Source organism: Mycena indigotica (assembly GCF_014461135.1).
Source record: "Mycena indigotica strain 171206Taipei chromosome Unknown Mind.scaff0013, whole genome shotgun sequence".
In the NCBI taxonomy this organism is placed as follows: domain Eukaryota; kingdom Fungi; phylum Basidiomycota; class Agaricomycetes; order Agaricales; family Mycenaceae; genus Mycena; species Mycena indigotica.
Window position 1 is genome coordinate 926,706 of NW_023503012.1, and position 21,939 is coordinate 948,644.

The 21,939-nt window shown below is 47.6% G+C and overlaps 4 protein-coding genes across 4 annotated transcripts; 3 read left to right on the top strand and 1 right to left on the bottom strand.

Moving 5' to 3' along the window:
* Positions 1-406: 406 nt before the first annotated feature.
* Positions 407-1,561, top strand: MIND_01269300 (uncharacterized protein; the record flags this gene model as incomplete). The annotated part of the gene is made up of 5 exons (XM_037369171.1): positions 407-558; positions 607-682; positions 732-852; positions 903-1,204; positions 1,277-1,561. Exons 1-5 carry the CDS (start codon positions 416-418, stop codon positions 1,559-1,561), a joined length of 927 nt encoding a protein of 308 aa, XP_037214377.1. The 5' UTR covers positions 407-415.
* Positions 1,562-1,863: 302 nt separating this feature from the next.
* Positions 1,864-2,657, top strand: MIND_01269400 (AP complex subunit sigma; the record flags this gene model as incomplete). The annotated part of the gene is made up of 5 exons (XM_037369172.1): positions 1,864-1,887; positions 1,938-2,061; positions 2,110-2,379; positions 2,454-2,506; positions 2,556-2,657. The coding sequence occupies 5 exons, from the start codon at positions 1,864-1,866 to the stop codon at positions 2,655-2,657; spliced, it is 573 nt and encodes a 190-aa protein (XP_037214378.1).
* Positions 2,658-3,614: 957 nt separating this feature from the next.
* MIND_01269500 (uncharacterized protein) lies at positions 3,615-8,144 on the top strand (the record flags this gene model as incomplete). The annotated part of the gene is made up of 20 exons (XM_037369173.1): positions 3,615-3,671; positions 3,727-3,924; positions 3,977-4,067; positions 4,118-4,158; positions 4,220-4,310; positions 4,359-4,492; positions 4,542-5,787; positions 5,838-6,062; positions 6,111-6,236; positions 6,286-6,402; positions 6,455-6,610; positions 6,658-6,777; positions 6,828-6,938; positions 6,989-7,096; positions 7,141-7,269; positions 7,322-7,444; positions 7,491-7,610; positions 7,656-7,781; positions 7,836-7,949; positions 7,999-8,144. 20 exons carry the CDS (start codon positions 3,615-3,617, stop codon positions 8,142-8,144), a joined length of 3,579 nt encoding a protein of 1,192 aa, XP_037214379.1.
* A 3,740-nt stretch (positions 8,145-11,884) lies between these two features.
* On the bottom strand, positions 11,885-12,637 carry MIND_01269600 (uncharacterized protein; the record flags this gene model as incomplete). The annotated part of the gene is made up of 1 exon (XM_037369174.1): positions 11,885-12,637. Exon 1 carries the CDS (start codon positions 12,599-12,601, stop codon positions 11,885-11,887), a length of 717 nt encoding a protein of 238 aa, XP_037214380.1. The 5' UTR covers positions 12,602-12,637.
* Positions 12,638-21,939: the final 9,302 nt, after the last annotated feature.

The window sequence follows — 21,939 nt, forward strand, 5'->3', positions numbered from 1 at the left end:
GTATAGTACATTGATCTGCAAGTATCAGTTGTGTATCTCAACCCACATATGCCAACAGATAATTTACAGATTCATATAATTATATTGTTCATCTGGCCCCATAAGACACTAAAATATAGCCATTCTTTGATCTGACCTCTGCACACCAGAAATCTACTAACCACTATTATCATATCAAGTATCCAATTCAATTCTCTGTACTTGAGACCTATGATAGATCAGCATAAATATGTAACATAGTGCAAGGCTCGTGTTGAATGACATTTTCATATTTCTGAACACTACAGATATAAAAACCTTGAAAGACACATTCCTCTTAGGAAATCATAGAACCGTGCGTGCTAGTTATGATCACACGTCATCTGTCATTACATCAGCACATTTTTTGCCTCCCGCTCCGAACGACAACGAGACGATGGGCGCGGGCGCCGCGCGCGCGGCGAGCAACGCAGAAATCCTGCGCAAAGCGTGTGGCGACTCCTCTTCCCTCTTCTTGCTTCCATGGTGCCCGCCGACATTGTCCTGCTGGCGTGGGCCCTGTTCTCGCTGTCATTTCAGGCGAGTTCTCTCCTCCGTGATCGTCAAATGGCGCTCAACCGCTTCCAGGCCCGTGCGTGCTCCGGCCCCGCTGACTCCGCTCTACCGCAAGTACAAGACGGCTGGGTACGACCACATGTACACGGTGAGCGAATTCTTTTCGCGTTCTTTCCGCCCACTTAGGTATTTCGCAGGCCGATTTGGGCGAGTACAACGCAAACAACGGGTGGACGCAGGAGGGAGTGCGCGCGCTGGTGTTCACGACGCAGGTCCCGGGGAGCGTGAAGCTGTATCGCTTGTGGAGCGGGGTTGCAAGTGTGTCGCCATTTTTCCTCTTTCTTCCACTCACACATAGCCTCCCACAGTTGACCATCTCTACACAACCGACAAGTCTGAGGGCGACAAGGCCACACAGACCGGCGGGTACGTCTACGAAGACGCCTCACTCTACGTGTACCCGTCTGCGCAGTGCGGCGCGGTCCCGCTGTACCGGCTTTACCTCGGCGGCGACGGCAAGGACCACTTCTACACCGCCGACCCCGCCGAGCGCGATCAGGCTGTGGGACTCGGATACAAATACGAGTGGGTCGCGGGGTATGTCTTCCCGAAGGATGCCGCCCAGCAGCAGCAACAACAGCAACAGCAACCAGCCCAGACAACAACCAAGGTCAGCACCCCTCCGCCGGGTGAGCCCGGGCCAGGGCCCGCTCCGCAACCGCCGGCTGACCCGCCGACACAGGGCCAGCCTGATCCCGGCGCGCCGCCGGCGCAGCCTTCCCGCACCAACAATGGTAGTCCCAACGCGGGCTCCAGCGCCGGCGGAACAACCCTGGCGGCGGGCGGCGGCCCCGGGCTGCTCACGTACTCCGGTTCGGTGCTACCCGCAGCGACGTCGCTGCTTCCCGGTGGGCAGAACACGAACGCGAATGGGGATAGCCAGAATTCCGCGGCGGGGGTGCGGATCGGGAGTGGGGTGAGTGTGGGTGGGCTTATAGCGCTGGGGATTGTATGCTTAATTGCATGAGGAGTCACGTCTGGCACAGTTGCGGTGGACGGGGTGCCGTGGGTTCGAGCCCTGGGTGTGTCCTGAAACAAAAGTTGTCTTCTAGATTTTTGCAAAGTGATGCTGCGGCGGGGGTGTGGGGTGAGTGTGGGTGGGCTTCTGACGCTGAGTTTGCTTGGGATTGTATGCTTCATTGTATCAGGGAGTGAATTCGCCTAAGTACTTACATTCTTTCCCTTGAAATCAAGCCACATGAGCGCCGGATCACTGTCTGAAGTCACACATCACACTCTTTTCCTTTTTATTCCTCGGCCACCTCCTCCATGATCCGCTTCATCCTCGTCCAGGTCCGTCCCGTCCTTCTCCGCCCTTGGATTTCAACCGCTGACCCCCGCAGAACCGGCAGGGCAAGACGCGGCTGTCGAAATGGTATGTGCCATATGACGACGACGAGAAGGTGCGCTTCGACGACACGGTCAGCGACAGGCACGGACTAATGCAGAGCGGGAATGGGTGTGCAGGTCAGGTTGAGGGGCGAGGTACACCGACTCGTTGCGCCGCGTGACCAGAAGTACCAGAGCAACTTTGTCGAGGTGCGTGCCTGTGCCAACTTTATTTTCTTCTTCCCCCGCATTTCCACCTCCCCGCCGTCCCTCAGCTTGCCTTTTTTCCATACCTCGCCTGCCTCTGCTCACGGCTCATGGCTCACCGCCACCAGTTCCGGAACTACAAGATCGTGTACCGGCGGTACGCGGGGCTCTTCTTTTGCGTCTGCGTCGACGCGAACGACAACGAGCTCGCCCACCTCGAGGCGATCCGCTTCTTTGTCGAGGTCCTCGGTGCGTCTCAATGGCCGTCATCCTCCGCTTTGCGCGCTGATGTCCGCTTTGCGCGCTGATGGGCCCGGTCACAGACACGTTCTTCGACAACGTGTGCGAGCTGGATCTCGTTTTCAATTTCTACAAGGTGCGTCTACTTTTGTTGTGGGCGTACTTGGGCGGATGACGGACCGCAGGTGTATGCGATACTGGACGAGGTGTTCCTCGTGGGGGAGATCGAGGAGACGAGCAAGGACGTCGTGTTGGCGCGGCTGGAGGCGCTGGAGAAGCTCGAGTAGCGTGGCTAACTCCGGTCCGCGGGCAGCGGGCACGTATGTACTGACTAACGGTGCGCTCGTTTTCGCTTGTTGTGCCCAAGTGGATGCTGACATGATTATTTCCAGGACTTGTGTTACAATAGCGGAATAAGTTATGCAATACCCTCGGATTCGGACTGCGCATGATGTCTGACGACCGCAGGCCCAAACTTTGCTAGTGCTTGCTTGCATCTCGAATTCTTTGTGCATGGGTTAACAGTGTGTAGAAAAGACCACACATTATTGTCAAGACCCTTCCCTGATGCGATGCTGTGGATGGCGGCAACTAGAGACAATGTTACAGTGCGCCGCCGGCTGACACTGGGAGGTGCCGTTTGGCAGTATTTGCCTCCGAGTCGGGTCCGACAAGTATGCTTATGTCCACCGCGCCCCATTGTTGCTGCCACGAACTTCATCCATTCCCCGAGCGGCTAGCGTCAATGCATCTGCACTTGTCGAGGCGTCGAAGGGCAGTACAGAAGACATTAACAAGATGCCTTCAGTCCGGTTGCAAACGTTCAGGATTCCCGTCATGCTTGCGAGCCAGCGTGCCCGTTCTTGATGACGCGACTCCGCGAAATCCCTTTCTCGCCGCAATGGAAGGACGATTTGCAAATCAATGGCTGAAATCCTGGTCAACACACACAAAAATGGACCCTGCTGCGTGTATCGGCGAAACAGTCTCAGGCTGAGTGTCTCTCCCGACCATAGTTTCGGGGTGCGACTTCCAAGAATGGCCATAATGACGCACGATAGGCGCCCGTCTTCCGCGCGCCGGCACATGCCGACTGCCAGAACACTGTCAATCGGCCACTCTTCCCCAGCGCTAAGCTCGCTATCACTGACACGCCTTAGCGCCGTGGCCGCGGGGGTCCGATCGCCAGTCTGCAGACCTGCGCACGCTTCTTGTTTCTCCCCACCACGGAGACTGTGAATCGAATGGCACAACCTGAAGCTGCTAGCACCCTTGCTCCTCCGCCCACCATCTCCGTTCAGGTGCGCCAAATGCACTTATTTTGTTTCAATTCTCCCATGCTCATGGTCGTGTTAGCGTCCGCCCACGCCGGACATGGAATCGCAGCCTGGGACCACGACTGCAAACGGGGCCGCTGCCCACCGTAACCCCAGCGGCCGCCTCAGACAGCTCCATGCGGGGCTCTGGAACCGCATCCTGATCTGGCTGAAAGTCAGAGATGCGGCGGACCCGCTGTTGCGCCCCGGCGCCAGACCACAGACGGAGGAGAAAGCGGTGTGTTTATAACTCAATCTTGATATCTACACCGGGTAATCGAAGCATGCAGCTTCGCCTGCCTGTCGGGCCGAGCGTCGCTTCCTTGGTCGGCGCAACAGCAAACCTTGCATTTCAGTCCCTTGCAATTGACGACTCCGAAGGTGTGCATTGTTTTTGATGACACTGGGACACATTCACAAGATCTATCTAGGAAGTCGGCCGCATCGGCCAGATCAGGCTCATTGGAACGAGGTGGGTATTTTCATGCCCTGGGAAAGAGAAAAAATACTATTAATAAACCCTGCCATGGTAGTTACTACCCCCTTTAGATGCTGGTGCAGCTGTCAGTAGCTTAGTGGGCACAACTGCAAGTTTGGCATACCTTGCTGTGGGTTTACCAGATGGTAAGCATAAATACAAGATAAATCCTGAATATTCATGCTCTTTTTTAGCTGATAATAGTCCATTCCGGCGGTCATGCCGTGAGCATGCCCAAATCTGGAAATTGTACATGGATATTGCTCAGAACTTTGATAAATCACTGGCCGAGACTTTCAATAGTGATTTAGACTCCCTCCTCATTTTTGTAAGTCTTTATTTGTTAATCCTGCACTATTTACAAGGAGGGTGTGTAGGCAGGCTTATTCTCTGCAATTCTTTCAGCCTTCTTGATTGAAGTCAGAAGAGGCCTAGAGGAAGACCTGCAAAGTGTTACCAATACTCTGCTGAAAAACTTGATACAGGTTCAGGCCAATGCCTCCAGTATCATTCCCCCTACAGAGCCTTTTAGCCCTACACCCTCAACCCGCTTTGTCAATGCTCTGTGGTTCACAAGCCTGACATTCAGTCTTCTCAGTGCTCTAGGTGCCAGTGCTGCAAAATCATGGGTCACCCAGCTAGCAAAACTCTCAGGGTCTAGCTGGAGCAATGCTTCTGCTCATTGCCGCCGTCTGAGGGGCATTCAGCGCTGGCACTTTGCAGCATTTGTCCAGTCTCTCCCCTTCTTTCTCCATGTGGCATTTTTCCTCTTTGGTGCTGGGCTTGTCATCATCCTTTTCCAGGATGACAAAAGCATTGGCATTCTGACATTGGCCTTGACATCCATAGTAGCCATACTTTATGTGGGAAATATTGTCTTCTCTGCCATCTATCCAGATTCCCCATATAGGACACCACTGTCTGGCCTTCTGCAGCGCTATGTCCTAGGTCTCAAGCCCCGGACCATCAAACTACTTGCCTCTCCAGAAGAGGATGATGCACGGAAAGCTCAGGCTTTGGCCTGGCTGCTTGCCCAGCCAGTACCTCTGGAAACAACACAGGCAACAATCAGAGCAATTGCTGGACTACCATTCAGCAAATCTGTCCAGCATGAACTTTATCATGGAACAACCACAGCCATGCTTTCTACCCAGCTGATTGATGAGATTGCTGATGTACCAGCAGGAACAAAGCCTTCCTCTGACTCACTACAGCATCTGCTGTATGCACTGCTCCATTTGGTCCAGACAGCTCCTGAGGAAGCTCCTGCATCATCAGCTGCAAGAGATGCTCTCAAAAGACTTGTAATTGGTGTTGGACCCTTGGTACATATTGCCTGGCTTCCATTGCAGGTTCAAGCTCCAGCAATGTGTCTTAAAGCTGCAATTATCTACTTTTTAAGTGGAAAGGAGTTGGTCAAGCAAAATGCCCAATTATTCTCTGTGCAAATTCCCTATATGGCCCGCACATGCTCTGAGAAATGTTTACGCTATTTGTTCACTCGGCTAGCCTATAGTAACTGGTCACTGGAGCAGCGGACAATACCTAAATGGATGCAAGAGTTAGGAAAGCCAAAACTAGAGCGTCAGGCAGAACAAATACTCAAATGGTTAACACTTGAAGGTTTGTTTGAATTGTTTAGTAATTTGATTTACTCACATTAGTGCATTTAGGCAAAACAGCTTTTTCACAAAAGCTATTGCAATATCTCCCTCAACTCCTTCACTCCCCCAATGACACCATACAGCTTTCAGTATTGCAACTTCTGCAGGCATCTAACATTAGGGATTTGAATGACACTCAGACAAAAGAACTGTCATCAATATTATTCAATGTTCTTACACATAGTCACTCATCATCTGTGCAGCAGGCTATAGTCAAGCTTCTAATAACTGATGGTCAGTAGTCTTTTAATATAGTCTCTAATGTCTAACTCAACCAAATAGCAACCTTCTCCACTGATGTGCCACTGCCAGACCTTCTCCAAAGCCTTCTCCAGTTGGTTCAGACAACTGTTTTTGAGAGTGCAGCTTTAGCACTTGAATGTATTATTAAATTCTCAGATATTCATGGTCTGTGGTGATTATCTTTAACATCTTATATAAAACTGATTTGCTACAGATGAATTCTTTAATCTAGTGTGCACTACAGAAAATGCCAGAATCATTGTCCTTGCTGGGATCTATCACTCTAATAGAGAGCAGGTCACAGAGATTATCCAAAAACTTCTTGAACGGGGTAAGATAGTTAATATTTGAATATCATAGCATACTCTAATATTTTATCATAGGGGGAATATGTAGACTGCTTCTCGGCACAGAGCTTGAAAAACAACTGATTTCTCTGCTTGATGTTGATCAACCAGATGAAAATGCCAATCCAGCTGTTAGCCTCAATGATAAGAGAAGGTTGGCTGTTAGCTGTATCAGCTCAGTTTACACCTATGGTAATATTCAAGATACAATGATTAGCTTAGTTGCTAAATATTATTAGGCATGAGGTGGAGTACTATCAACAAAGATTCATTATCCTATTTCTTCAAAACTGCCAGAACTGTGGATAGCGAGATAGAGGAGTTAATTATTGCAGCACTGAAGACTTTTAATGACACAAGTATAATTTCATGACTCAACAGGAATGTGTATATACTTATTTCTGCCTAGATGTTCAGCAAGACCTTCTCAGCATTGCATACAATGAAGTTTATACTTGTTTGGGATCAGGGTACTATTTGCAACATGCAGTCAAGATAATTAGACATCTGCTAAGTGATCGTCTGTGTTCAATTACGTTTGTACTTCCTCTGTTCTTACATGCCTTGTAGAGTTCTTAGTTCAGATATCCACCGCCACAATTGAAGATAATACTGCAAAGATTATACAGAATCATGGGAATAGTGGAGTTGATGTCATAGTTGCAATTTTTGACTCTGGTCAGTGATTTTGAATACCAAGCATATTCCTAATAGATATATAGAGCAAAGCACACTGTATAGGCTCTGTGGAAAATCTGTCATTGTGGAAATTCTCATCAAACAGCTTGAGGATATCAGTTGGTCTACAAGACGAGATGCTGTCCAATTTATACATCAAATATTCAAACATGGTATTGTTTTATTGATTGTATCTAACTGATCATACTGAACAAAATTTTATAGCCCAATCTATTGAAGACCTGGCAAATTTATTGCCATTGTCAACATTAACTGGCCTTCTTATAGATGGAGATGAGGATGTTCGATATGCAGTGATTCAGTGTCTCAATTTTACTGAAGAGAAAGGTATTTAGTGATTTCAGGCTCTAACAATCAATTAATAAAGTACTAGGAATATATTCCCACAAGCCAATATTAGATGTCCAACAGATAAAAGCAATCATAGCAGATACAGATTCAAGTGTTTGTCAGTCAGCAATGACATTCTTTGTTAGGGTAATGAAAAGAGAAGGTAACTACTTCAGTCCAGCTGAGTATTATATTAAGTATATAATAGTGCCTGAATATACAGACCAGGAGGCTACAGATATATTCTCCCATATTATAACACTGGCAAATGACTCTAGTCGGGGAGGAGTACAAATGCATGCAATTAGGACAGTGATAGATCTGTGGGCTCTTGGTAATTTCTTTAACATTTCTATAAGTAGAAGTGCTGATTTGCTTATTTATTTAGATGGTGATGTTGGAGAACTTAGAACTATAGTGGGTGTCAAAGATTATCTCAATGACTCATCTTGGCGAGTACGTATGGGTGCTGTGGCTTGTATGGGTGCTATTCTCCAACAAGGTATGTATTATAGTAATGATGTTTAAGTTCATCTTAGTTTGTCATTTAGAAAAGGACAATACACAGATTGCTATGTTTGAAACTATTCAAAATCTAGCTATATCAATTGAAGACTCAGATAATGATGTTCGAAAAACTATCATTAAAACTGTTGTTGACCTACTTTTGATTGGTATACACCTCAGCTATCTTTAGGTCTTACCGACTGACATCATAGTCAGATTCCATTAGAAGCAAAATCAAAGACACAGAAAGCATTATTAATATGATACAGCAGGGCCTTCAGGATACATATTCTGATGTTCAGCAAACAGCAATGGATTCTATTCCAAAACTTATGAAAATTGGTATGTTCATCTTCACATATAATCATATATGACCCAAGATGATCAGAGGAATATCATGAAGTGCTTATCACAACTGACATGATCGATGCAATGATACTAGGAGCTAAGGGAGAATCTGAATCAATGGACAAGGTTCTGAAATCTCTATTTCCACAAAGTGATGAGCCACACAAAAAGCAGCCCAATACTGGATGGACTCAACAAATATTCTTGGAGCATACTATATCTAACTTGGGAAACCGCACAGAATATGATCTGTGGGTTGAAGCTGCAAAAGTAGCTTTGAAAAATGGTAATTTCTTCCTATGACATTCAGATAGGTAATATAGATCACATATTTAGACCAAATGAAAAATTTCCTTCACCAAGCAGACAGTATAAAGTTCATTATGGACTGCTTGGAGAGTGCAGATAGGTCAAGAAAACTAGGAGGCTTGGAGCTTCTGTCTTTATGTTATGAATCAGGTAAGCTTTCTTATATAGATGAAGTCTAAACTCAGAAATCAAAAAGATGTTGATCATTTCCCTATTGATAAGCTAAATATCAAGCTACTCATACTATTGGATGACTCCAATCTTCAAGTACAAGAGGGGTCCCTAGCTTGTATCAAGGCAATGTCATCTAAAGGTCAATCACACTATATTATAATAATCAACAAATTATTTATTTATATGACAGATAAAATGAGCCAAGCACAAATCATCCGCAAATGTTTCCAGCTATTAGAGCACAAGGATCATAACATAGCCTTCTCATCATTGAAGACCCTCAGATCAGTGGCAACCCAGGGTATGTACATTTTGTGATCTTGATAATTATATTGAGAGCTTGATTAACCTCAAACTCAAGATCAAACTGCAAACTTTTTGACTCTCTCGGCCTTCAAGCGCATATGTGAATTTGTGACTGAGACAGATGCAGCCTTTCATGATATTGCCATTGATTGCATAAAAATACTCTCTGACTTTGGTACAGGAACTGTCTGCTACCAAAAAAGTACTCTAATATTGTTATAGATGCTGGCAAACAGACCCTCCTCTCATCTGATGCACTCCTCTATCTCTTTGGACGACTGAATGGTACCCATATAGATAGTCAGATTTTAAAAGTCATTCAGATCATACTTTCTCGTGGTAAGTGGGCACTCACAATAGCTAGTTATACTACTAATATAATGTGCTGGTATAGGGTCAGGAAGCACTACTGTCCTTGGAATCATTATAGATCATGTACTTTCTGGCCTGGCAACAGGACCAGAACATTTATATACAGAGTATATGAAACTTGTCCAGAATATCCCCCAGTAAGTACTGCATACATATCAAGAACTACATGTCACTTACTTTATACAGTGAATTTAATTTACCTGCATCCAGCCTTAAGCTCATAACAACATTATTGAATGACAAAAGAGCAACAGTTGTCCAACATGTTATTCAGCTGATAGTGTATTTCTCTGGACAAGGTTAAAAGCCAAAGTTTCCTTGATATACTCTAAAACTGCTCCTTAGATAATTATCAAGCATTGTTGTTGTCTGAAAATACCTGGGAAGGATTACTTCAGCAGCCTGAGACTGCTTACCTGGTGCCACTTTTCCTGGCTGCCAGGCCCTCTACAATCCACTCAGTTCAGCTGGCAGCATCCTCAGGAATAGTTCCACAGTTACTGAACTTATATGCTTCTGCCGAACTTGAATCTCAGGTTGTTGGACTTATGGGAATGCTTGCCTTAGATCTCACATGAGCTGTAATCATTTATGCCAGTTAGACATTGTTTTTAGTTATTCAAGACATATTATTATATCCTACAAAACTCAGCCTGAAGCTTGACAACCAACTTTCTGTCACAGTTCAGGTCGGGCCGCCACAGGGCGTTCGGGTCCGATCGGGCCTGCATGGGCCCGCACAACTGCCATACTCCTCAACGCTCCTCGTCCTTCCAACCCCTTCCCTTCACCCCTGCGGGCCCTACGCAGCGCCCATCCGATCCACCCTGGGACCTAGTGCCCATCTGATCCATCCCTAATATCTTAGTGTATAAGAACCGTACTTACAGGATGTAGTCACTAGGCTAATATCATCTATTCTCCGGGCTTAAACCCCATCTTCGTGCTCCTCAGACCCACTCGAAGTCGGACCACCCGACGTCCCAATACGGCCCAAGCCCAACGCTGACACTTTCTGCTGTCTGTTTTGCCCCTCTCTTATACAGGGCACTTAGTAAGTACTTTCTTTTCAAGATATAGATCTTCTAGGTTGCGGTGCATTCAAAAGTTATTTCAAATTTCATGATGAACAGTTTGAACATGATGTTCACAGCCATACTCTGAAGCAATCAAAATCAGATGTGTGTGGAGAACTTGAATGGGAGAACGGTGCACCAATGAGCTGCTGGTTGCATATGACCTCGCACATCATCATTGTGATCCGCAGCGTCTTCATATCCGTCATACCATAACATACCATATGCCTACCATAACACACCACATGCACACCCTGCATAATCTCGCTTCCCACGCCGTCAATCACCATGGTGACCCCGCCAGTCATGCCGTCTTGGGCAAGCAGCTTTCCGAGCCCCATGGCCCACTTTGCCGCAGTGTGTGTCAGAAATCGGCGCTGATAGACCACGCCGCACGCTCCCAATCGAGTGCCAACAGACGAATAGCTTGACCACTACCCAAGGGTACAAAGGGAACGTAGGTGGAGATAAAAGTGTGCCCTACAGGCACGCTGACGCTGCTACTTATAGCGCTTCTCCGGCACTGCCCTAACCCGGGCTCCGGCCGGCCGCAATCACATGAGGGACCGCGCATCACCGCGCGTCCGTCCTTCCCGATACCGCTAACAGTGCGCGCAAGCTTCGCGGGTGAGGAGGAGGTGACGTACACACGTGCGCCAAGTTGGAGGGCCAGGGTTACTAACACCCTGAGGATTCCAAAGAAAACTGGACCATTTTTAAAAATTTTAATAAAGGTAATAATATGCCAAAAAAGACTATCTTTATTGAGTAGAAAAAAAAGTTGAAAAAGATCAAGTGGATAGCAAAAAAGCTTCCCAGAATGTGGCAAAAAAAGCTTGCCTGCAGGGTGGAAAAATAGAACTTTTTTGGTCACAAGGAGCCTTTTTGTATTATAATATTGACTATTTTTTTTCTGACAAGATTGCTATTCTATTTCTTGGGTCTTTTTGAATCTTTTTGCCCAACAAATAAAGGTTTCCCTTTTTTGGCCAATTATTACCCTCATTAAAATTTTCAAAAATCCTCCCGTTTTCTTCTGAATCCTCAGGGTGTAAGTATGTCTTGTGGCTCAGTTCACTCCAGTGCATCGGACATCAAATTGTTTTCCTGACTCGGACAGGGTGGGACACATCGCGACTACGGTTTTGAGGAGGAAATGCTCACACTCCCCTCTGCCGGCTCCATCTTTGCGCGCTTGTGTTCTGGGTCCCCGGGCCCGTCCACGCCGCCCGGCCCGGCAGCGGCGCCGTCCGAGCCCTCTAAGTCGTTAGCGCGTTTGAGGCTATTCGCCGCCGGAGGCTCCTGCGCCATACTTAACACGCCCCACGGATTCCCAACACGACGATCAGTAGCGGCGGCGAGCTCGCGGCGCAGCTTCTCCTCTCCGCGCGTTCGGCGTCGCGCTCCCGCTCGGCCGCAGCGAGTCGCGCCTGCGTAGCCGGCGGATGGCGAGCAGCTCCGCGGTGCGCGCGGCGAGCTCCGCGGCGTCGGCCAGCGCGCGCTTCTGCTGCTCGGAGCGGATCTGGTGGAGCAGGTCGATGGCGTCGGCGAGGACCGGCCCGGGCGCAGCTGTGGGCGAGGTTGATGATGCCGTTAACGCGGGTGCGGGCATTAGGTCAGCGGCGGTCTGCCATGCCTGGTAGTCGGTCGGCGGCGCTGGCGCTGGTGCTGGCTGAGGCGGCGGCGGCGGCGGCGGGAAGTATGTCGGTCGCGCGGCTTGTGCGCTCAGGCCGCGGAGCTGCTGGAGGAGCTCGGTCGCCCGTGGAGTCCACTGTCCCCCCGCAGCCTGAGGCCCGCCTGCCAGCCATGGCCCGGGTGCACGTGGGACCGGAGCAGACGTTCCGCCGGCGAGCCCGGGGGCAGGCGCCGGCGCCGGTGCCGCCGCGGATTGCGATTGGGGCGGGAAGTACGAGACCATCTGGCGCAGGAAGGCGTCCGTGCTCGTGTTGCCGGTGAGCTCAGCGAGGCCGGGGTAGGTGTACGGCGTGGGCGGCGGCGGGTAATATGAGAATTGCGCGGCGTTCGCGCGCGCGTTCGTCACCGAGGGCGGCTGGTTGTTCATCGTCGTCGTCTCTCGCTTCGCCTGGTGGTAAGACGCAAGTTCGGTGCCGGTGTGACCGTCGTGACTCTGCTTCTTGACTTAAGCTTTCAGGGTCGCGCCTCGTGCTCAGGGTCCATCGTCCACCCAACCTCCGCTGGCTATTCTGAGCCCTGCTCTACTCCTCGCGAGCAGGCTAAGTGATCCCAACAGTAACGCGTCAGCCCTACCAAAAGAACATTAGGTTGCGCTGTCTAAGCAAAAGGCATTTTTAGACAAATTTGAACTTACACGACAAGCCGCGGATTCGAACCCCGTGCATCGCGTGCCCCGCAGCCGGCCCGGGGGTGAGACGTGTCGCATCAGCTTCAGCGAATCAGCACTACATAACCCCGGTAACCGAACTGCGGCCTTCAAGTGCAGAAGTGGTGTCTAAAGGTTGCAACTCGAACAAGTCTCCCCTCGCCGCAGCGCTCCGATTCGTACCTGTGAGACCAATCCACCGACAGCTTCACGTGCCTTCAATCCAATCACCGGCTGTCGGCCGGTCGGAGCGCCCTGACCGATCAGTGTCACACGAGACGCCGCTTTGCTCGCTGCACCCACCTGTGCCCGCCAGACAGCGACTTTCCGCCGACCGGGAGTCTGTGCGCCGCGCCCAGAGTCGACGATCCCTGCTACTAGTAGTCTGTCGACTCTTAGATTGCACGCGACTGCGGTGGCCGCAAAATGCGGAAAAAAAACGTGCTGACGCAATGCCATGGCATGGCGCTCCTTCCTCTTTCTAGAGGACGTCGGGACGGGACGCGGGCGTGGTCGTGGAGACGACCATCTGAAGCTCCGCCTCCGCCTCCGCTGCGGCTGCCGCCGCCGTGCTTCATGCGCTGGTCTAGTCCGTCTAGAGGTGTGTTGTTGCTCGTTCTCCATATATCGGGCTGACAGCTCGGAAATCACAGGCTGACAGCGCGCCTGGCTCGGCGGATAAAGTACTCGTGAGGGGCATGGGTGCACCGAGACCGTGCCATTGGGCAGACTCCAGAGCATCGCGGATAATCAGCAGCCTGTGCTGACCACAAGGTGTCTGACCATGCTCCTTTCTCTTTCCCTCGGAGCCCCGCGCTCATTATCTCCAAACACGGATACCCCGGTCGAGCGCCCGCCGCCCGCCGCCCGGCGATAGCCGATAGGCTTTTCGTCGAGACTCAAGATACGTCGGCGCGCCGCGGGACCATCCCTGGGTAACTCGCTCCTCACTCATTGCTACATCGAAGTCCTCTGATGGATAACTGTGCGGTACTTGCGGCGATGGGTTCAAGTTTGCATTCCGCACGGCTTGTCGGGCACACGTTCGGTCTGGCAGGTGTTGTTCTCTCTTCGCTGACGAGCCACAGGGAGTCAACTCAGGGATGTCCACAGCAACAAGATGCTCGCGCCCGATAGCCGCTGGGTCTGCCGGCTCGACTGCAGCATCTCACTTCGAAGTCTGCGCCGATCCGGATCAGGGCGAGCGAGCAGATGTTCTTGGCGACCCATGTCGACGACTCGGAAGGCTGGAACGCCGGGCGCATGGCCAGGACGATGACGGCGATGGGCGGCCGATAGAGCTAGGCGGCGTGTGCAAGAGAAGTAACAACTGTGGATCCGTGGGAAGCTCATGCGCGCGTGGTTGCCTTGAGTTCGAGCCTAATTTAGAACAATAAGAGTCTTTGTTCAAATAAACTGACTTTGACAACGCCACTGAATCCCTTGTTCTCGTGCCATGACGACGACAGTACCAAGAACATTGTTCTTGTTTTCTTTGATTATCAACCCACATCCTCGGTCAAAGAAGCCTGGCGTGTGAGCTGTCGAATCAAAAAGAGGAACAATAGTTCCTTGTCGAAGAATGAAATAACAGCCAGTGCGCAGACAATGTCAGCTGTGTTCCTTTCCTTCCCCCCACTTTTTTCTTCAGCCTCTGCTCACTACGACCCTATGCGGCTCTTAAACAGCCAGGATGTCCCCAACGAAATCATTCTGGAGATCCTTACCCTTGCACTCTTTGTGCCCGATAGTGACTTCTCCTCATCTGACTTCTCAACCTTTGCACGGTTTGAGAACTCAAGCTCTGCCTACCTGGCTGTCTGCAAGACCTGGCACCAAATTGGCACCCCACTCCTCTACCATGTTGTGGTCATCCGCTCAAAGGCCCAAGCCCAAGCACTGGCAGCAGCACTGACTAAGGACAATAGTCAGAAGACCAAGCCTGGGGACAAGACACTTGGGGACTTGATCAGGAAGCTTCGCCTTGAGGGCGGGTATGGAGAATCAACATTCAAGATCTTGAAACATTCCACCAAACTTACTGATCTTTGTCTTACATTCGATATTGTGACACCAGATACCAGTGGGGGACTTTGCCGTGGTCTCCAGCTTATTAACCCTCACCGGCTGCTGGTGGATTTCAACTATTCCGGGCGTAGAAACAAGATGATCAAAGCTCTCATGGATGCATTAGTGACAGCAATTAAAGGATGGCATTCCTTGTGGTGTTTATCATTATTTCAACCAGTTGAGACTGATATTTATGGTGTTCCAGACCATGTTGCATATAATGGATGATGCTAGGATAACAAGCTTTTCGCTCATGTTCATACATGCTGTAGCTGCTGCTGGCCACCTGGAACACCTCGTTGTCCCTGACATTAGATGTGCTGGGCCACTTTATCAAGAATTACAGAGGTGTCCTTTGCAAAGTGTCACTGTCAGATCAGCACCTGCTGAGCTTCATGCTCCAAACCCTAGCCTCCAGTCTTTGTTTAGATTCACAGAGCAGAATAGGTCTGCAGTCTTCCAAGTACTGAAATAAGCACTAAATTATTTTCAGTGAACTTCCACTTATGTCTACCAATGACTTTGCTTTTACCCCACTGCAGAACTCCCCACCGGATATCCAGGAATCTATCTGGTCACACATTCTCTATTTTGCAATGCAATGCCCAGAACGTGCAGAGCAAGCCTATGTGGATCCTTTCTATCAACTTGAAGTCATGTGGATTAGACCCAGTACATCACTCCTTCTGGTATCTAAATCTTTTCATGTGAGGAATCAGTTAAAGATAGCAATATTATACTGACATTCTGGATAGAATATTGGGATTTCCCACTTCCGTGCTCATGTTGTTATCCGTGATACTCATTCTATCCAAGGCTTCTCAGAGGCCATGGATGGGGATGAGTGGGTAGGCATCAAGTCATTTGTCACCCACAGATCAATTACACCAGACACTCTTTATAAATTGATTATCAAGACAGGACATACACTTACAGCCCTACATGTCATAACAAAACGTTCTGAAGCAGAGAAGTTGCTTCTTCCACCAGATGTCTTAGCACAGCTCAGTGTGCTCACATATCTCGAATTTGGTGGTCCTATTGTGTTCTCACTAAATGAGGGCTATCCCCAAGATGCTTTTCCACATCTGAGGACTCTCATTTTGTGCTCTGTTCATCCTACCCTGCTATCAGTGCTGGAGCATATACAGTATGTTTATCCACGGTTTCTTTAAATTTGTTGAACTCAATGTTTCAGCCTGCCTATGCTCCATACATTGGAGTTATACACATCCAAACCATTATATGATATTGATTGGACTCCCATGCTTACTATCCATGGAAATAAGGTGGTCAACCTCTTAGTGCAACTGCAAGAGTTGGAGCTAATTGACAGCAACTTGCTGAATTTATGCCCCAATTTAGCAACTTTGACACTGATCCCCAAGGCATGTGAACATAACTTTCATATATTAATATTGATCTCTAAGTATAAACTACCTCCATTATCCACATTCCTGAATGCAACACTTCCTTGTGACAGTTTAACCCGGCTCACTATTGGCATAGGAAAATGGCCTACCTAGTGGGTTTATACTCCTTTCCAGTTGCACTGATTCAAGGATTTCAGTAATCCAGGGAAAAGCAACATATTATTTGGCAAATGGGATGAATTCTTTTCTTTATTCAAGCCTACTGCAGAGATCATGATTCCCAATCTTCATGAAATATCATTTGATTGCTTGGAATGGCCCACACATGAGTTAGTGTTTTCTTTCTAAATCTGTTTGTAGTATCTGATTTAAATATGTGCAGGAGAGACATTGCCAGAAGTTGGTGGGTACGCTGGGCTAAAGAGTTCAAACTCCTTGGTATAGACCTGGTAGGACCTAGTAATAGAAAGTGGCGGCCAAGGTTACAGGTTTCCTAGGGAGGATAAATAGTACAGTACATTGATCTGCATATTAGTTGTGTAACTCCAGACATATATACCAACAGATGATTTGCAGGTTGATATGGTTATACTGACCCATTTCATTCAATTCTGCTGGTCATGGTCACATCAGATTTTTTGGCCAAAATATTTCAGTGAGTTACAGATTTTTTGGTCCAAAGTGTTGCAAATAGGAAGTTTTTCAAAATTTTCCTCATTCTCTAATTGGGTAATAGGATAAGTACAAGAAATTTCGGCCAAACAGAAAATATAGCCAGTCCTTGACCTTACCTCTGCACACTAGGAAGATGCTAAACTATATACTTGTCACATCCGTGCATCTGTCAAGAGCCGCAGCCCGTGGGCTGTTCACGGTCTGCCGGGCTCCGGCCCAATCCAATCCGGTCCCTCCGGCGACCTTGTACTCTCTATGTCTTTCGCCTTGTTACTTATATCTCTGTATATCCTTATGTTTGTTACTTTCCATATGCACTCCGTACCTTGTACTTACTTATGGTCTTCCCTTTCTACTTACTATTAGTATTTAAACAGCTAAAGTAGCTATGGTACTTTAGCTTGATTATAAACGTTATTTGCACTCCTCCTCTGTGCGGAACAACTCTGATAACTCTTCTCTCTCTCTCTTATCCTTCAACCGGACTTCACTCCGCTCACGGACCTTGTCCGCTCCGATCCGGTTGGTCTTGTGTTCATTCATGTCAGGCAGCTACTGGCTTGTTAGCTATAGTAGAAAACCCCTCTGTTCTGCACAGCACTTGACAATACTGACCAGTCAATATATTGTCCTTGGAACCAGATTAAGTATCTGATTCAATTATCATAGGAATTATTCAAAATAGGTAGAGGAATGGTCCAATTGAAGGTGAACAAAGGGTTTAGTTATAAGACTGATTTTCAAGGCAAGGTTAATGTTGCCAAAGAGGGTGTTGGGGCAACTGGAGCTAGAATTGGAGATGGAATCAACTCGTTTCTGGGGGTGGGTGTAGGGCCTGTAAAGGTGTGCCAGCTGTTAATACCAGATATCCTTACATATTAAAAGGATCAACTTATGTGGTCGATCCTTCTAACCTGAAGAGAGGAGCTCGTGGGTTTGTACTATGATAATTGCCTTGATATTACTCCAATAGTTCTGCGACTTGTGATATTTTTCTGAGTTCTACTGTATACTCAGTGATCAATCAATAGAATCTGATGTGATCAATGTATCTATCTCTATATAAAACATATATCCTATCACTCCAATCTCCCAAGTGATGGATCCCCAAATAAGGGTGGGAAGCATACAGTCATGAGATTATCTTATTATTCTCTATTGTAATGATGAATACTGGTACATATCATACTCTATCATTTCAATCAAGTGTCTGGGCCATGTAACATGTAACATACTCTGTCTGCAATCACCCATAGCTGTAAGAATTAGCCTCCTGGCCTAATAGGTGCACCTAGGAAATACATTGCCTAGGATACTGAATGTACCTAGCCTAGGTGTACATAGTGATCTAAGCTAGAATCACCTCAGGGTGTCTGGATCAATATAGCATCAATGATGGAATAAATGGTTATATAATACCTATAATATTGATAATAATACATATATAATACTTTAAACTCCTTTTCTTCAGGCCGATGACCCGGTATATAGTTGGGAAGGCCTGTGTCAATAACAATCCTAATTTGGATAAAAATGATGTATTGTGATATAGCCATCAAAAGTACTGATGGCAATAAAAAATGGTTCCACATTAAAAACATTATATAAATGAGTGCACTAGCTTAGGTAATAGAACACCAGATAAAGAGTAATAATATATATTTGTATTAAAATAATGCTTTGGCCTAGAAAGGTAAACATCACAAGATGGGTTGAGTGCAAGAGGTGTCAGATCTCAGAGATCAACATATGAGTGATGAGTGATAGGTTGCCGAGGTTGACCTGCCCGCCCTTTAAGGGAATTCCATATAAAATATAATTACCTTTACTCAGCTGATGGAATTGGATGGGGCATATACATCACAATAGCAGCTGTTTTCATACCAAAGGACAGTGCAGGACTTTATAGTGCCTATAGGCCTTCTTCAGGCTTAAGGCATGTTATGTTTGCAAAATCGGTACACTCTCTGCCTACCAATATCCAGGGATAATATTGATTGACAGGCTATCTGTCAGCATCAGGCTCGGGCCGTATCAGGTTATTGGGTGGTCTGACTTCAAGTGGGTCTGAGGAGCACGAAAGATGGGGTTTAGCCCAGAGAATAGACGATATTAGCCTAACAACTACATCCTGTAAGTACGGCTTTTATATGCTAGGATATTAGGGATGGATGGGATGGGCGTCAGGTCCCAGGGCGGATTGGATGGGCGCTGTGTTGGGCCTGTAGGGGTGAAGGGAAGGGGTTGGAAGAATAGGGAGCTTTGAGGAGTACACAGAGGTACAGGCCCAGATGGCCCCGTGGCCCGGTGGCCCGGCCTGAACCGTGACACTATCACCCGTGTCCTGATTCCTGCGATCTGACACCTCTTGGTTGAGTGCAGAACTGGTTTACATGTATAAGGATATTTGGATGTCTGGTAGGACCCTGTAATATAATCAGTTATACCTTTGTGTCATCTATGCCAAAAATGATGGGTTGACCATGGTATAGGCTTTGTGAGTCTGTGAAATCTGAGTATATCTACTAGTAGGGATATAGTTCAACTCCCAGAAACTAGTGCCCCTACCTATCTGGCATATTTTTATCCTAAGATATATAGCACCAAGGGTCTCAGGGAATTAACTGAAGCCGTATTTTCGCCCTGTTTGTTAACAATCGATCGATTGTAATCATATCATATAATGATGATCAGAATATCTTATCCATGAATAGTACTTTTGAGACCCTTCCTGCTAGTGCTTGATTTATGTATTTAGCTCAAGCAGCTATGGAGATAGTGGGCCATCAGTTATACCTAAGCCAGTGATGGGTCAGTGCTAAGAGATATAAATCTCTTAAGCTGCCACTATATGTTACTTAATAAAAGTTGTAGATTAGCTAGTGCTGGCATAACAGTTCAGCTGCCACTATAGGCTACTTAATAAAAGTTGCTCATCTAAACAAAATTCACAACTTTGGTTTTGTAATAATTGGTGACATTGTCTCACACCCCCACCTTTCTGTCAGACTGTGGGTCGGGCCGTGCAAGGGCCTCTCCCTAAGAACGCGCGCCTGGAACAGAACAGATGGATCATCGGGCCCGCAAGTACGGTGAGTGGGGTAGATCAAAACCGAAAGGGCCCGTCAACTCGGTCCCTTGTCGCTGTCGGTGGTCGAAGGTTCGAATCGGGTCGTGTCGGGCCCAATGAGTTGCTAGCACCTCCTTGCATGGAGAAAGGTAGTTCTTCAGACAATCTAAGCGATAGAGTACATGGTACACTATCGCACATTATATACACAGGCCCGCAAGGGGGTGATCGGACACCCTAGCCTCTCCTGCTCCTCCTCGCCCCCATTCCTGGCCGCAGAGGGGACAATCGTACATCCCTTGCAGGCCAGGCGCTACTCCTAACCTCCTAGCACTCCTCCCCAGTCCCCTGGTGTCGAGTTGGGCTCGGTGACGGCTCAACACGTCGTTCTCGGTCACATGCTTCCCACGTGTGCATTACTCCTACTGGGGTGCATAGGCCGGGTCTTATCCGTGACATCACCCTCTTCCTAGGAACGACTTGTCTCGAGTTGGTGTGGCTCAGTCGCCCCGGTTTCTCGGGATCTTTGACTTTTAGCTCGTCCTTCCAATCACAAATTCCATCCAGCCCATAAGCTTAAGCTTAGCTTCGGCTGTGCGTTTTAATCTCCCACGGCTTCTGTCGCCTTATGGCATCCGCAGATCGATTCTGCCTGTCCATCAAGTGTTTCACCGCGGTCACCTGCGGAGGTGCGTTGGCGTTTTTCAATTCAGTTGCACGTCCTTTGTTCGTATTGGTTGCGAGTAGGCTATGCTGCGCACCTCTGTCGAGTTCGATATAGAACATGTTCGTTCTCTCATATAAGACCCGGATTCCTCCTTTTTGCTTCCCTTCATGGAGTCCCCCAACTTGTATCATCCAGGGCTCTCGCCCCCACTCGGTTCGCAGATGGTTCCCCCGTCTTTGGAGCCTGGTCGTCTGTTTGTGCGATTTGCCTCGATGTCTCTTGTCAAATCCCCTGCTTTCTGGCCTGCCGCGCAAGGGCAAGACCCGTTGTACCAGGAGTTATATCTATACACTTACCTATATACTTACCTATACACCTTCTGGCCCATGAGCTTGGATAGCTCACCCCATCAGAGGCTCATCATCAGGTAATTGTTGGGAGGTGGACATATGGAACAGTTGATATGGCCTACTAGTAGGTGTATTTTAAGGTTCCAGGTACATACATGCCTTTATATATATATACCTACACATATGTATGTTTTTTGAAAAAAAAAAAAGCTTTACAAAGATTGAATTTTTACGCCACTTTTTAATCACATCAGTGGTCACATGGCATGAATCGTGGAAACATATTACTTTATATGGCAGGAGGGGGAGGGGGCCGAACCGATGGGTGACAGGTCACCGTCCCGACTTGCGAGTATTGTCGGCTGTTGGTGCTGGGTCTGTAGTTGTCATGTGCCATTTTTAAGACTAAAATAAACATATATATATACATAGTAACAATTTAAATCAACTTGCCATGCCACTGTGTGTAAAGTACAGTCCAGTGCATCAATCCCGACGCAAGGGCACTGTGAAGTGAGTGAATTACCATATTATGGGAGACATACTGTAAAAAAAGATTAGAGACAACTTAGGTAAAATATATGGGCAGTATACTGTATCATAAGTATTTTACAACTTTCAACTTTTTTTCTGCCCTATTTTAAATACAACTTTGATTTATCAGTTTCAATATGTTTTAAGAGAAAGCAACTTCCAAAACAACAAAAACAACTTCCTTAGTATACTGGCAACCTTGCAAGTTATTAGCTGCATCTTTTATTTCTATCACTGCATCCTCAATTTTTTTTTGCTATCAACTTCTGTCTACCATAACTACAACTTTAAATGTGTTTAACTGCATCTTTTAAACAACC